The following is a 12,538-nucleotide window of genomic DNA, read 5'->3' as shown; positions in this document are numbered from 1 at the left end:
GGGCATAAGTCATCTGCTTTTCTCAAGTAGAAACTCATGCCAATTATAATGCTGTGCATAAACATTAAAAAGGTGTATTATGAAGGTTTGTTATCTTTTCAAAAATATATTTGTGTTTTTTATTGGATTAGGATAATCCCACCATATATACCAGTTTTAGGATGGACATATATTTGAGATATTATTTTTGCATTTTAACTATTTGATATCTGAGTCTGTGTAGAAGAAATACGAGGTTAATGAGATAAGTAACTGATAGATGGTGTCTCTTGGCAGATTTCAGAGTTAGAACACAGATTAGAGGCATAATTTTCTGGTGGGAAATACCTAAACTTTGTTTTAAGGTGTTTATTCCTTTTAAAGTAGTTCATGTGTCACTTAATTTAATTTTACAATAATTGTATAATAGCCATCTCCAGTTTGGAGCAGAGAAAAGTAAAAACTTTTGACATTAAGTCCAACATGATTACTAGTTTATTGGTTACTTGAAGAAAGTTTTATTTCAGTATTTTCCATGACATGTGCAATCTCTTTGCTAACTTTATATACATGTGTTTATTGTAAGGGGAACTATAGTTTATACAGTTGCTTTTTAGTCACAATTTTATCAAAAAGTAATGCAAATAGCATGTTTCAGTAGAGGACAATAGGTGCATGTGTACCTATGTGGTGCATGTACTTTTAAGTATTTATGGAGTGTAAGAGCATAATAGTAGCTCTATATAGTAACAGTCATTGTGTGTTTTTTAACCTTTCTAAGATTTCATTTCTATACAAATGAGTTTTGTGAAATTATTATGGCCAAAATATCAGTGTTTATCTTTCACTCAATTTATCTACACTTCATAAAAATGCTTAAATATTACTTCATCATCCTTAAATTTGCCTTTCAGTATGTGAAATCTACGAACTAATTCTTGAATATTTATGAAGTAATTCTGATTTTTGCAGGTGTTGCAAGCCCTTAGGAATATGTAGCTTAATTTGGAACAGGATTCTCTATTTTTTGCTTGATTTTTCATTTTTAAAAACCAAGTTACAGTAAATCCACCTATGTATTATATTTTTATATCTTTCCGTTGTTGTTTGGTTAGACATGATAATCCTCATAGTTTATAATATCCTGATTGAAATGCTAAGAGAATTGTTTTATAAGTAATGTGTGTCATTGTGTATATGTCATGTATACCCTCATGTATCCTCTTAAAATTCCATTTTACAGAATGCTTGGGCTTAGCCATCACAGTTAATAAAGAGCTAATGAAGAATACCTTTTCTTGACTTTATTGTTAAGGAAAGTATTTTACAGTTTCTGTTTACTTGTATGAGAGTTGTCTATTTCTAAAAGAGCCATTACGAGACCAGTACTTCAAAATATTTTATAGTATGTTCATTGTGGTATGACCATGGTGATATGCTGCCAGTTGATATTTGAACCAGATAGGACTTAAATCTTTTATGCTGACATAATATTAGTCTTAGGTGGTTTAAGTTTCTCCTTTAGCAGATTTGTGTCCATAAAATTATTTGCCTTAAAAGGAGTAGAACAGATGGTTGGCTGATATAATTAATCCTGTAGGATGCTATCTTACCTTGTTTCTCAGGGTGGGGTCTGGGGACCAGCAACATCAGCATTACTGGGGAGGTTGTTAGATGTACAGTTTTGACCAATGCTAGATTACTTAATCAGATTTTAGATTAGATTAGATTACTTAATCAGAATTTGCATTTAACAGATTCTCAGATGATTTGTGTATACATTAAAGTTTGAGAAGGCCCCCTGTAGGAGACATAAGATTTGGCATCTGGATAAGGAACAAACACTTCTCTATTTGAAGTTGCAAGGCTATAAAGATTTAGGAATTATTTCTTAGAATAATGAAACAGATGTTCCCCCTTTACATTTCTCTTTAGGATTATTCATTTTTTTCCCCTGGAATAAAATGTGTCTAATGCAATTCTTTACTTTCCTACTTTCATCTTACCTACCAAAGAAGATAAATTTTACTTCTTCCATACCAAATGAGCAAACCCAGTTATTGTTAAGTCTTCCCTAAGATCGTGGCATCCTCTGGATTTGCATAAAATTGAATCTTGTGAAAGGAGATGGAAAACGGAGGCCCTGATGTTACAATTGCCTGGCATCTATCATCACTTGTTTTTCTTGTGTCTGTGACATCAGAGATGCAGACATGCTTTATTTCCTCCTAACTGAAGAATAAGTATGCCCAAATGTCTGCTGTGTGCAAAACGGAACAATGGTCAGACCTTTACTCAGAGAGTTTACAGTCGGGATAAGGAACTATCCTTGAATGTCATGTATTCTCCCACCTGCAGAACTGTGCTGTTCTGGGATATGGCCTTATGGATCCATTGGCCAGATGTCCCCTGGCTGTGGTTAAAAGGGAGAGGGGAAATAAAGGACTTATTTGAGTCAGTTACGTGTTTTCTAGTAAAATAAGTAATGTCACAGTGTATCAGTATATTTAAGAGGAGTTAGAATGTAGAGCAATGTAAATGTCTAGATGTACCTTCTCCTAACAGACTTCATGTAATATTTGTTGAGGCATACTCTGCCTTTGGATTTTTCAATTTGCTTGAAATAAAAATCTTTTGCTTGCATTATGTCTCCACTACTTCAGAACTCTCTTCAATGCCTGAATATGTCATTTCAAAAACTTATTAGCTAGGGATCTCTCAGTAAAAATGAAGTCTTGCTCAGTAGTATGGGCAATAAACTACACAGGAGGAGGCGCTGGTCTTGTTGGGTGTGGGGTTGTCCCTGCCTCCTTCATGCATTCTTGAGGGTGGCGGTGAGGGTGGAAGTCTTGGGTTCTGGGCCACAGTTTAAAACCCAGTACCCTAGAGTGAGAACACTGCAATGACTACTGTTAACCTACAGACCTGCCGTAGCCTCTCTTGTTAATATATACAAAGATTTTTTTTTTTTTAATGAAACTCTTTTCCTGTTTTCCATGATTCTCATTTTTATCCAGAATTGTAAAGTTTGTCTGTCTTGCACAGGTGACCCAGAAATCTTTGACTAGGAGCAGCTGCTAGTAGTCCATACATGCGAAAAGCCTTAAACTTGTGGACCTGGGACAAGACATAGAAATGCAAAGATGCCTCCCAGGAATGTATAGTTTTCTACTATATAGTTGGCAAGCATATTATTAATACAACAGAGAAAGGCGGTGGCAATAAATTTCTCACAAGCAAGGAACAGTAAAAGAAAATTATTGCATAGTATACTTCAAGAATGTAAAGGCCATTCTCTTCATTTATTGTCCTGAATATACTGCTTACTTTTTAGAAATTTGTATATAATATTTAAAAATATACTAATGCATTTATTGGTTCACTTATGCCATAGGTCTTTTCCTTTTACAGATTTTCAGTCACGAACTTAATACTGGAGATTAGTGTACCGCGATACACTAATTTATAGTAGATGGTGTTTTCTCTTTCTCCCTTAGAAAGGCATGCTAGGCTTATTATTAGAGAAAAGCAACAAGACACCTTTTGCTCAAGATTTTTCAGTAGAAAATACATTTTGACTTGAACAGGGTTTTAGTGGCAACTTGATAATAGATGATTTTAGGAGTTTGCTGAATTATGTCATGATTGTACTGAGAAGTGCTATGTGGTCATATCAAACTGTGACACACTTTGCATAGTGAGTGCTCATGCCCTGCTTGCTCTCCAGGAGAATGACGCAGGCACTTTGGACACAGTGGGCGCCGTAGTGGTGGACCACGAAGGCAACGTTGCTGCTGCTGTCTCCAGTGGAGGCTTGGCCTTGAAGCATCCAGGGAGAGTTGGACAGGTAAGTCATTACGGGGTTTTTAAAAGAGCTTTTTCAATTTAAAATATGGAATTTTCTAGCTCACCATTTTTTTAAGCCAGTAGAAACATTTTTTCTTTAGGAAAAAAAAATTACTCTGTGTGTGTGTGTGTGTTGTTTATGTTTATGTAATAAAAATCATCAAGTACCTTTTCTAGATTCTAAAAAAAAAACCCAAAAACCTTTCTCACGGTAAGAGTTCTTTTTGATCTTTACAATTAGTAATACTGTGTTTTGTTACTTCCAACAGGCTGGGTATTGGGTATTTAGTAGACAATCAAAAAATAAGAGTTGATACTCATTTTCTTTCTTTTTAAAAATTATTTATTTATTTATTCATGAGACACAGAGAGAAAGAGAGGCAGAGACACAGGCAGAGGGAGAAGCAGGCTCCATGCAGGGAGCCTGACATAGGACTCAATCCTGGGTCTCCAGGATCAGGCCCTGGGCTGAATGCAGTGCTAAACCGCTGAGCCACCCGGGCTGCCTCTCATTTTCTCTCTTTGCAAATGAGACTTCTTTTCTTTTCTTTTCTTTTCTTTTCTTTTCTTTTCTTTTCTTTTCTTTTCTTTTCTTTTCTTTTTTCTTTTCTTTTCTTTTTTTTCTTTCTTTTTTTTCTTCTTTTCTTTTCTTTCTTTTTTTTCTTTCTTTCTTTTTTTCTTTTCTTTTCTTTTCTTTTCTTTTCTTTTCTTTTCTTTTCTTTTCTTTTCTTTTCTTTTCTTTTATATGTAAGACATGCTCAGTCAGCCTTCCTCTGAGTTCCTGATGAGGACTGGGGCAAATGTTGTACACTCTATACAAGAATCTTGGGGTGGCTGGGCCAAGACTCCTACAATGTCATTCTCTATAGGAGTAAGCACTACCTGATTATATCATTGCTTGCTTTTTAGGTGGGAAATGATTTTAGAGTTACATTGTGTATTTCCTCTATTGGAGGAACAGTAAAATTTTAATCCTCTAGATCCCTCTTCTGATTAAGCATTTTAGCTATTTTATAGACTAACCAGTATATCAGGTCACCAACACATAATACCACGCAAGAAATCGGATTTATATGTAACTGTTTTATTTCCGTTTCATTTGTGCATCTTCTTCACCATTCCTCCTTCCCCCATCTCCAAACTTTAGTTCTATACTGAGAATGATGTTTCACAATCCATTTGATTTACTAAGCTTTCTGAGCATAAACCAACTTATACATTATTTATGGGCTTAATATTTGTTGAGTGAACTAATGACTCATGGAGTCTGTTAAAGTAGTTGCAAGGGTTGTGCCTAAGCTCAGTACTTGGATCTCATGTTACATGCAGAGCACTGCTTGGCATACTCTATATGGATACTTTGTCCATCACATTTAAAGAAGAGTAGGTATCACAGTTGCTTTGGACATGGTGGTTAATGAATGTTTGGAGCAGAGTGATCTGATTTATGGAGGACATCTTTGGAAAGCTCCAAATGATATTCCCTGATCTGCCCTTTATAGTGTACAAGCCTCTTATAATCCTGTGGGGGGATGGGGTAGAGAAGAATAATTAATTTTGTGCTACTCTTTGCCTACCGTACAAAGGGGATTTATGGGGAATGATTACTCAACATGTGTACAATGCTTTGAACTCATTATAAAAAGCTTTTGTCTGGTCATGGTGTTTTTCCACATTATAAAGCCCTGTGTATTTGTCAAGTTTGGAATGAGAACCAAGCTTGGCATATCAGATTTGGATGCCTTGGTGGAGAAGGAGAGAGAAAAGCCAGCATAGTTGCCTTCATTGCATTGTAATTCCCATGACTTTCTCACTGTTTTTTGTTTGTTTTGGTTAGCAAAATAGCAGCAACAGAACCAAGGATAGTTCTGGACTATGTTAGCAGGATATTAAATGAGTAGTCTTAAAAAAAAAAATGAGCAGTCTTGAAGCCATTCTGCCACTACACGTGGGACTGTCCTGGAAAAAGAAATACTTCTATAAAACTTAAATGTATTGATTTGCCTCACTTAGCTAGTTTATGAAGACATAGTTTGTGAGAGTTGAACATCAGCAAAGGGTGTGGTGGATAGGAGTAAAGGTACCTAATAGGAAAATATGTTTGCTTAATTGGATGATATTGCATGGATGGAGAAGATGTAATAAGCCTGGAAATATGTAAGCATCAGATGACAGTAAGAAAGCATTCTTCTTGACAATCAGGAGGGAAGGAAACAAAATATACAAGTAAAGTATTGAAAAAATGACTTAAAAATATGCTGAAATGAGATGCTTTTAAATACATTTTAAATGCACAAGTGAATTATTTAAAAGTCTTAGCATATTACCCTGCTCTAGATATATTATGATAACTGTTCAGATGGTAAAATGGCAATTTGAATTAGAACTTATTTGCTTGTCTTACCAACAATAGTTAAAATTTACAAATAGGAGAGGAGAAGGGAATTATTATATTCCATTCTCCCTCCACCCCCAATAGAGCCCCACACAAATAGGCAATAGAGTTTAGTGGTTAAGAGTGTGAATTTTGGATTCAGGTAAACCTTTATTCTAATCTCACCTCCCCACTTAGCATTTCCTTACTATAAACAAGTTGTTCAATGTCTTTAAGCTCCACTTTCCACAATTGTAAAATGAGTATATGTGACTATCTTACAAAGCTCTGGAAGATTAAATGATGTAATGCATTAAAATTGCTTGTCACAGTCCGTCATAATATAGCTATATATTAGCTGTAACTACTGTTTATTAATCTCTTGCTTATGTGCAGCAAATATGTTATTCATGTGATCTTATAACAACATTATGAGGCAGGGGTTTTTGTTATGCTCATTTTACAAGGGAAAACCAGTCCCAAAGAAGATTAAATAACAACAATAATAATATTTATATGACCTATTTTTACTGAATGTTAATACCTTTATTAAATGTTAATGAGATTTTACTACTGAAAAGAAGGAAGCTTGTTTTTGTTTTTAAAGGCCTTCTTAAGGTTGTTATGGTTTTTAAAAAAGATTTATTTATTTATTTTAGAGAGAGAATGGGGGGCAGAGAGAGAGAGAGAGAGAGAAGCAGACTCCTAGCTGAGCATGGAGCCTGATGTGGGGCTCGATTTCACGATCCTGAAATCATGTCCTGAGCCGAAATCAACAATCGGATGTTTAACCGGCTGTGCCACTCAGGTGCCCCAAGCTTGTTACGTTTTATCTAAAAAAGTAATAGGAGAGAGACAGTCTCTGAATCTTTCTTTTATTTGACCTATCACTGTCTGAACTCCATTGATTTCAGAAGATTAAAAAGGAAGACAATTTTAAGTCATGAAATTGAGGGGAAGTAGCATAAAGGGATTTTGTTTAGAGAGAAGAAACAAAGACTAAGTGTTCTTTTCTTTAAAAAAAAAAAAAGACCTCTTTTACGTTTCTAAGAGATGTCCTTGTGGCTCTATTTGCTATTTTTGGGTGCAGGCTCCTGGGTCAAGATAATTGTGGGGAATGGAGTCAGGCTCCCGGTGCATGGAGCCTGCTTCTCCCTCTGCCTGTGTCTCTGCCTCTCTCTCTCTCTCTCTCTCTCTCTCTCTCTCTCTCTGTGACTATCATAAATAAATAAAAATTAAAAAAAAAGATAATTGTGGGGAATGGAAAGGACAGTAGACTAATGTCCAGGGTTTTCAGTGAAGGAAGAATAGGCTGTTCCCCTCAGGTCAAATGTCTTCTGAGGCTTTGGCTCACTTAGCACCTGTCCCAGGTAGTACCAATTGAATGGCTTATCCCACAAGTTTGCTAGTTTTGTTCTGAAATCCATGTGCTGAATCCCTTCGGTAGGGCCTTCAGTTCCCACTCTGACCCAATAGTCTTGTGTATTTTAGAAGTGTGGTGTTTCAAAGGCTATAATAGATTTTCTCCTGTTTGCCATATTGGGAATGTTGTATTGAATTCTTGGTTCTACTTTTAAGAAGGCTTTGTCAGTGATAGCTAGGGATGGCAACTATGGATCGCATGAACATGGGAGACTTCATCTCCAATTATCTTGGATTTTGGAATATTTCTCAAGGAGGGTGATTAGGGGAGTAGAGGGTGTGGGTGTATCTCAAAGTCTTAAGGAGTAGTTCTAGGATTCTCTGAGTGAGGAAGGAGTACTCAGGGCACTTGGATAGCTGTTTTGAAAAATTTAGAGAACTTCAGCAGGGAGGGTAAAGTAATTCCAGAGAGCAGAACCAGTTTTAGTTGGTAGAAGTTATATTAAATCAGATATTCCTTAAAGCAATCTAAGGAAGAACTTTTCACCAAAGGCAAGTGTCCAAAAGGGGAATACATTCCCACATGAGTATGGAGGTTCTTGGTATCAGAAGTGCCTGGAATGTTTCATGGAAATTCCTGCTCTGGGTACAATATTGAAGCAAATGAGTTCTGAAGTCCTCATAAAAAAGAACGGAGTATTGAAGAAAGCTAGTCTGTCTGGTCACCATTCCCAGTCTTAGCTTCTTCCCCAAGTCCTTACAAGTGAGCTCCTAGAAAAAAACAGTTACTATTTTATGGGAATACCTTTTTTCTTCACCAGTCATAAGTCATACTGAATACTCAGTGTATTACAGCATGTCTTCTTTTTCTTTTTTTTTTTTAACTCAAAAATATGTTTAGAAATCTTTTTGTATTAGTTCCTAAAAGTCTTTTAAAAAATTTAAATATTTATATTGAACGTCTGCAATGAATTCCACATATTGCTAGGCCAGTGTTTAGCCATTTATTTACTGATGGTCATCTGTGCTTTCAGTTTTCCATTCTCACCAAACTTGTGGTGATGAGCATTCTTGAGCAGGCTTTCTTGTATTTCTTTATGCTAGCTATCAAAGGGTTTTTCTAATTCTGCTTCTAACTAAGGACTAGAAGAGTTATCAGTTTCCTTTCCTTTCCCAAAGGCAGAGAAGTCATTGTGGATATTGAAGAGATGAATCCAGACATTCTGGGGGGCATTATTAAAAACAAAATAGGAATGATTGTTACATTCTTTTACAAAAATTACAAATAGTAATTTGTGTTATTGGTGGTTTCAGACATATAAATCTGTTCTATCACCTCATAAAGTGACTAGCTTGAATTGACCTTTTTGGCTCCTTTCTTTATATCTGGCCAAATCCGGCACAGTGGTAAGCATATACTCGGCCCTTTGGTAATAACTGTTAGCAGTTCCTGTTGTGCCACTTATAGAGAGCGTGGCAAAAGCCTTTCTAGACAGGATTTGTTACAGTATGCCAGGAGGACCACGTGCATCCCAGGCCCCTTGGGGCCCTGATAATAATGCCATTTACTTGGTGTAACCATTTGCTTGGGCAACCTCAGACCACTGAATCAGAAGTATCGGGGAACCACAGTCTTATCACCAAGCTTCTCTAGCAGTTTGATATATACCTAGTTTGAGCACTATTTTAAGGCAGCCACAATGATTTCAAGGAGCTAGAAGAGAAGAATTTGTCAGAACTAGCTGACAAACTACAGTAGGGGAAAGGTTGTTCAAGGAAGAAAAAGCTATTGTTGATGAGAGTCGAAGCAACTTTCTTTTGCTATTTTCTGAAAAATTTTAGATTAATAGAGTAGTTGAAAATATAGTTTAAATACTGTTAGGACCATTGTTTGGGAGATCTTATGCAGCCTCTGGTATTATTTCCCAGTTGATATGAATTGTTATTAAACCAGTCTTTACTCAAATTAATAAAATCATGAATGAGAAAGGGGACATCACTACCAACACCAAGGAAATACAAACGATTTTAAAAACATATTATGAACAGCTGTACGCCAAAATATTAGGAAATCTAGAAGAAATGGACGCATTCCTGGAAAGCCACAAACTACCAAAACTGGAGCAGGAAGAAATAGAAAACCTGAACAGGCCAATAACCAGGGAGGAAATTGAAGCAGTCATCAAAAACCTCCCAAGACACAAGAGTCCAGGGCCAGATGGCTTCCCAGGGGAATTCTATCAAACGTTTAAAGAAGAAATCATACGTATTCTACTAAAGCTGTTTGGAAAGATAGAAAGAGATGGAGTACTTCCAAATTCGTTCTATGAGGCCAGCATCACCTTAATTCCGAAACCAGACAAAGACCCCACCAAAAAGGAGAATTACAGACCAATATCCCTGATGAACATGGATGCAAAAATTCTCAACAAGATACTAGCCAATAGGATCCAACAACACATTAAGAAAATTATTCACCATGACCAAGTAGGATTTATCCCTGGGACACAAGGCTGGTTCAACACTCGTAAAACCATCAATGTGATTCATCATATCAGCAAGAGAAAAACCAAGAACCATATGATCCTCTCATTAGATGCAGAGAAAGCATTTGACAAAATACAGCATCCATTCCTGATCAAAACCCTTCAGAGTGTTGGGATAGAGGGAACTTGCCTCGACATCTTAAAAGCCATCTACGAAAAGCCCACAGCAAATATCATTCTCAATGGGGAAGCACTGGGAGCCTTTCCCCTAAGATCAGGAACAAGACAGGGATGTCCACTCTCACCACTGCTGTTCAACATCGTTCTGGAAGTCCTCGCCTCAGCAATCAGACAACAAAAAGACATTAAAGGCATTCAAATTGGCAAAGAAGAAGTCAAACTCTCCCTCTTCGCCGATGACATGATACTCTACATAGAAAACCCAAAAGCCTCCACCCCCAGATTGCTAGAACTCATACAGCAATTTGGTAGCGTGGCAGGATACAAAATCAATGCCCAGAAATCAATGGCATTTCTATACACTAACAATGAGACTGAAGAAAGAGAAATTAAGGAGTCAATCCCATTTACAGTTGCACCCAAAAGCATAAGATACCTAGGAATAAACCTAACCAAAGAGGTAAAAGATCTATACCCTAAAAACTATAGAACACTTCTGAAAGAAATTGAGGAAGACACAAAGAGATGGAAAAATATTCCATGCTCATGGATTGGCAGAATTAATATTGTAAAAATGTCAATGATACCCAGGGCAATTTATACGTTTAATGCAATCCCTATCAAAATACCATGGACTTTCTTCAGAGAGTTAGAACAAATTATTTTAAGATTTGTGTGGAATCAGAAAAGACCCCGAATAGCCAGGGGAATTTTAAAAAAGAAAACCTTAGCTGGGGGCATCACAATGCCAGATTTCAGGTTGTACTACAAAGCTGTGGTCATCAAGACAGTGTGGTACTGGCACAAAAACAGACACATAGATCAATGGAACAGAATAGAGAACCCAGAAGTGGACCCTGAAATGTACGGTCATCTAATATTCAATAAAGGAGGAAAGACTATCCATTGGAAGAAAGACAGTCTCTTCAATAAATGGTGCTGGGAAAATTGGACATCCACATGCAGAAGAATGAAACTGGACCACTCTCTTGCACCATACACAAAGATAAACTCAAAATGGATGAGAGATCTAAATGTGAGACAAGATTCCATCAAAATCCTAGAGGAGAACACAGGCAACACCCTTTTTGAACTTGGCCACAGTAACTTCTTGCAAGATACATCCACGAAGGCAAAAGAAACAAAAGCAAAAATGAACTATTGGGACTTCATCAAGATAAGAAGCTTTTGCACAGCAAAGGATACAGTCAACAAAACTAAAAGACAACCTACAGAATGGGAGAAGATATTTGCAAATGACATATCAGATAAAGGGCTAGTTTCCAAAATCTATAAAGAACTTATTAAACTCAACACCAAAGAAACAATCCAATCATGAAATGGGCAAAAGACATGAAGAGAAATCTCACAGAGGAAGACATGGACATGGCCAACAAGCACATGAGAAAATGCTCTGCATCACTTGCCATCAGGGAAATACAAATCAAAACCACAATGAGATCCCACCTCACACCAGTGAGAATGGGGAAAATTAACAAGGCAGGAAACAACAAATGTTGGAGAGGATGCGGAGAAAAGGGAACCCTCTTACACTGTTGGTGGGAATGTGAACTGGTGCAGCCACTCTGGAAAACTGTGTGGAGGTTCCTCAAAGAGTTAAAAATAGACCTGCCCTACGACCCAGCAATTGCACTGTTGGGGATTTACCCCAAAGATTCAGATGCAATGAAACGTCGGGACACCTGCACCCCGATGTTTCTATCAGCAATGGCCACAATAGCCAAACTGTGGAAGGAGCCTCGGTGTCCATCGAAAGATGAATGGATAAAGAAGATGTGGTTTATGTATACAATGGAATATTACTCAGCAATTAGAAACGACAAATACCCACCATTTGCTTCAACGTGGATGGAACTGGAGGGTATTATGCTGAGTGAAATAAGTCAATCGGAGAAGGACAAACAGTGTATGTTCTCATTCATTTGGGGAATATGAATAATAGTGAAAGGGAATATAAAGGAAGGGAAAAGAAATGTTGGGAAATATCAGGAAGGGAGACAGAACATAAAGACTCCTAACTCGGGGAAAGGAACCAGGGGTGGTGGAAGGGGAGGAGGGCGGGTGTTGGAGGGGAATGGGTGACGGGCACTGAGGTGGACACTTGACGGGATGAGCACTGGGTGTTTTTCTGTATGTTGGTAAATTAAACACCAATAAAAGTTAATTAAAAAAAAATCAAAAAAAAAAACCAGTCTTTATTAGATAGGTATGATTTTGTCTTCTGTTGAAAGCAAGTAATTACATATAATATTTTTGAAATACACTGTATATCTATTTTCTTTTTTCCCAG

General features: G+C 37.0%; 1 protein-coding gene across 4 annotated transcripts in view; it reads left to right on the top strand.

Moving 5' to 3' along the window:
• TASP1 (taspase 1) overlaps positions 1 to 12,538 on the top strand; it is a 273,821-nt gene that overhangs the window by 104,091 nt on the left and 157,192 nt on the right. For all 4 annotated transcript variants that reach the window (XR_005984419.1, XM_041732946.1, XM_041732944.1 and 1 more), the window contains one exon: positions 3,707 to 3,826. Coding sequence is in view for 3 of the 4 variants with exons in the window: in XM_041732946.1 (XP_041588880.1) it covers positions 3,707 to 3,826 (120 nt within the window). In the remaining variant the exon portion in view is untranslated. The remainder of the gene's footprint in view (positions 1 to 3,706; positions 3,827 to 12,538) is intronic.

This window comes from Vulpes lagopus, chromosome 18 (assembly GCF_018345385.1).
Source record: "Vulpes lagopus strain Blue_001 chromosome 18, ASM1834538v1, whole genome shotgun sequence".
NCBI classification, from domain to species: Eukaryota; Metazoa; Chordata; class Mammalia; order Carnivora; family Canidae; genus Vulpes; species Vulpes lagopus.
The sequence above is the reverse complement of the archived record's forward strand: the minus strand, read 5'-3'. Positions and strand labels throughout refer to the sequence as shown.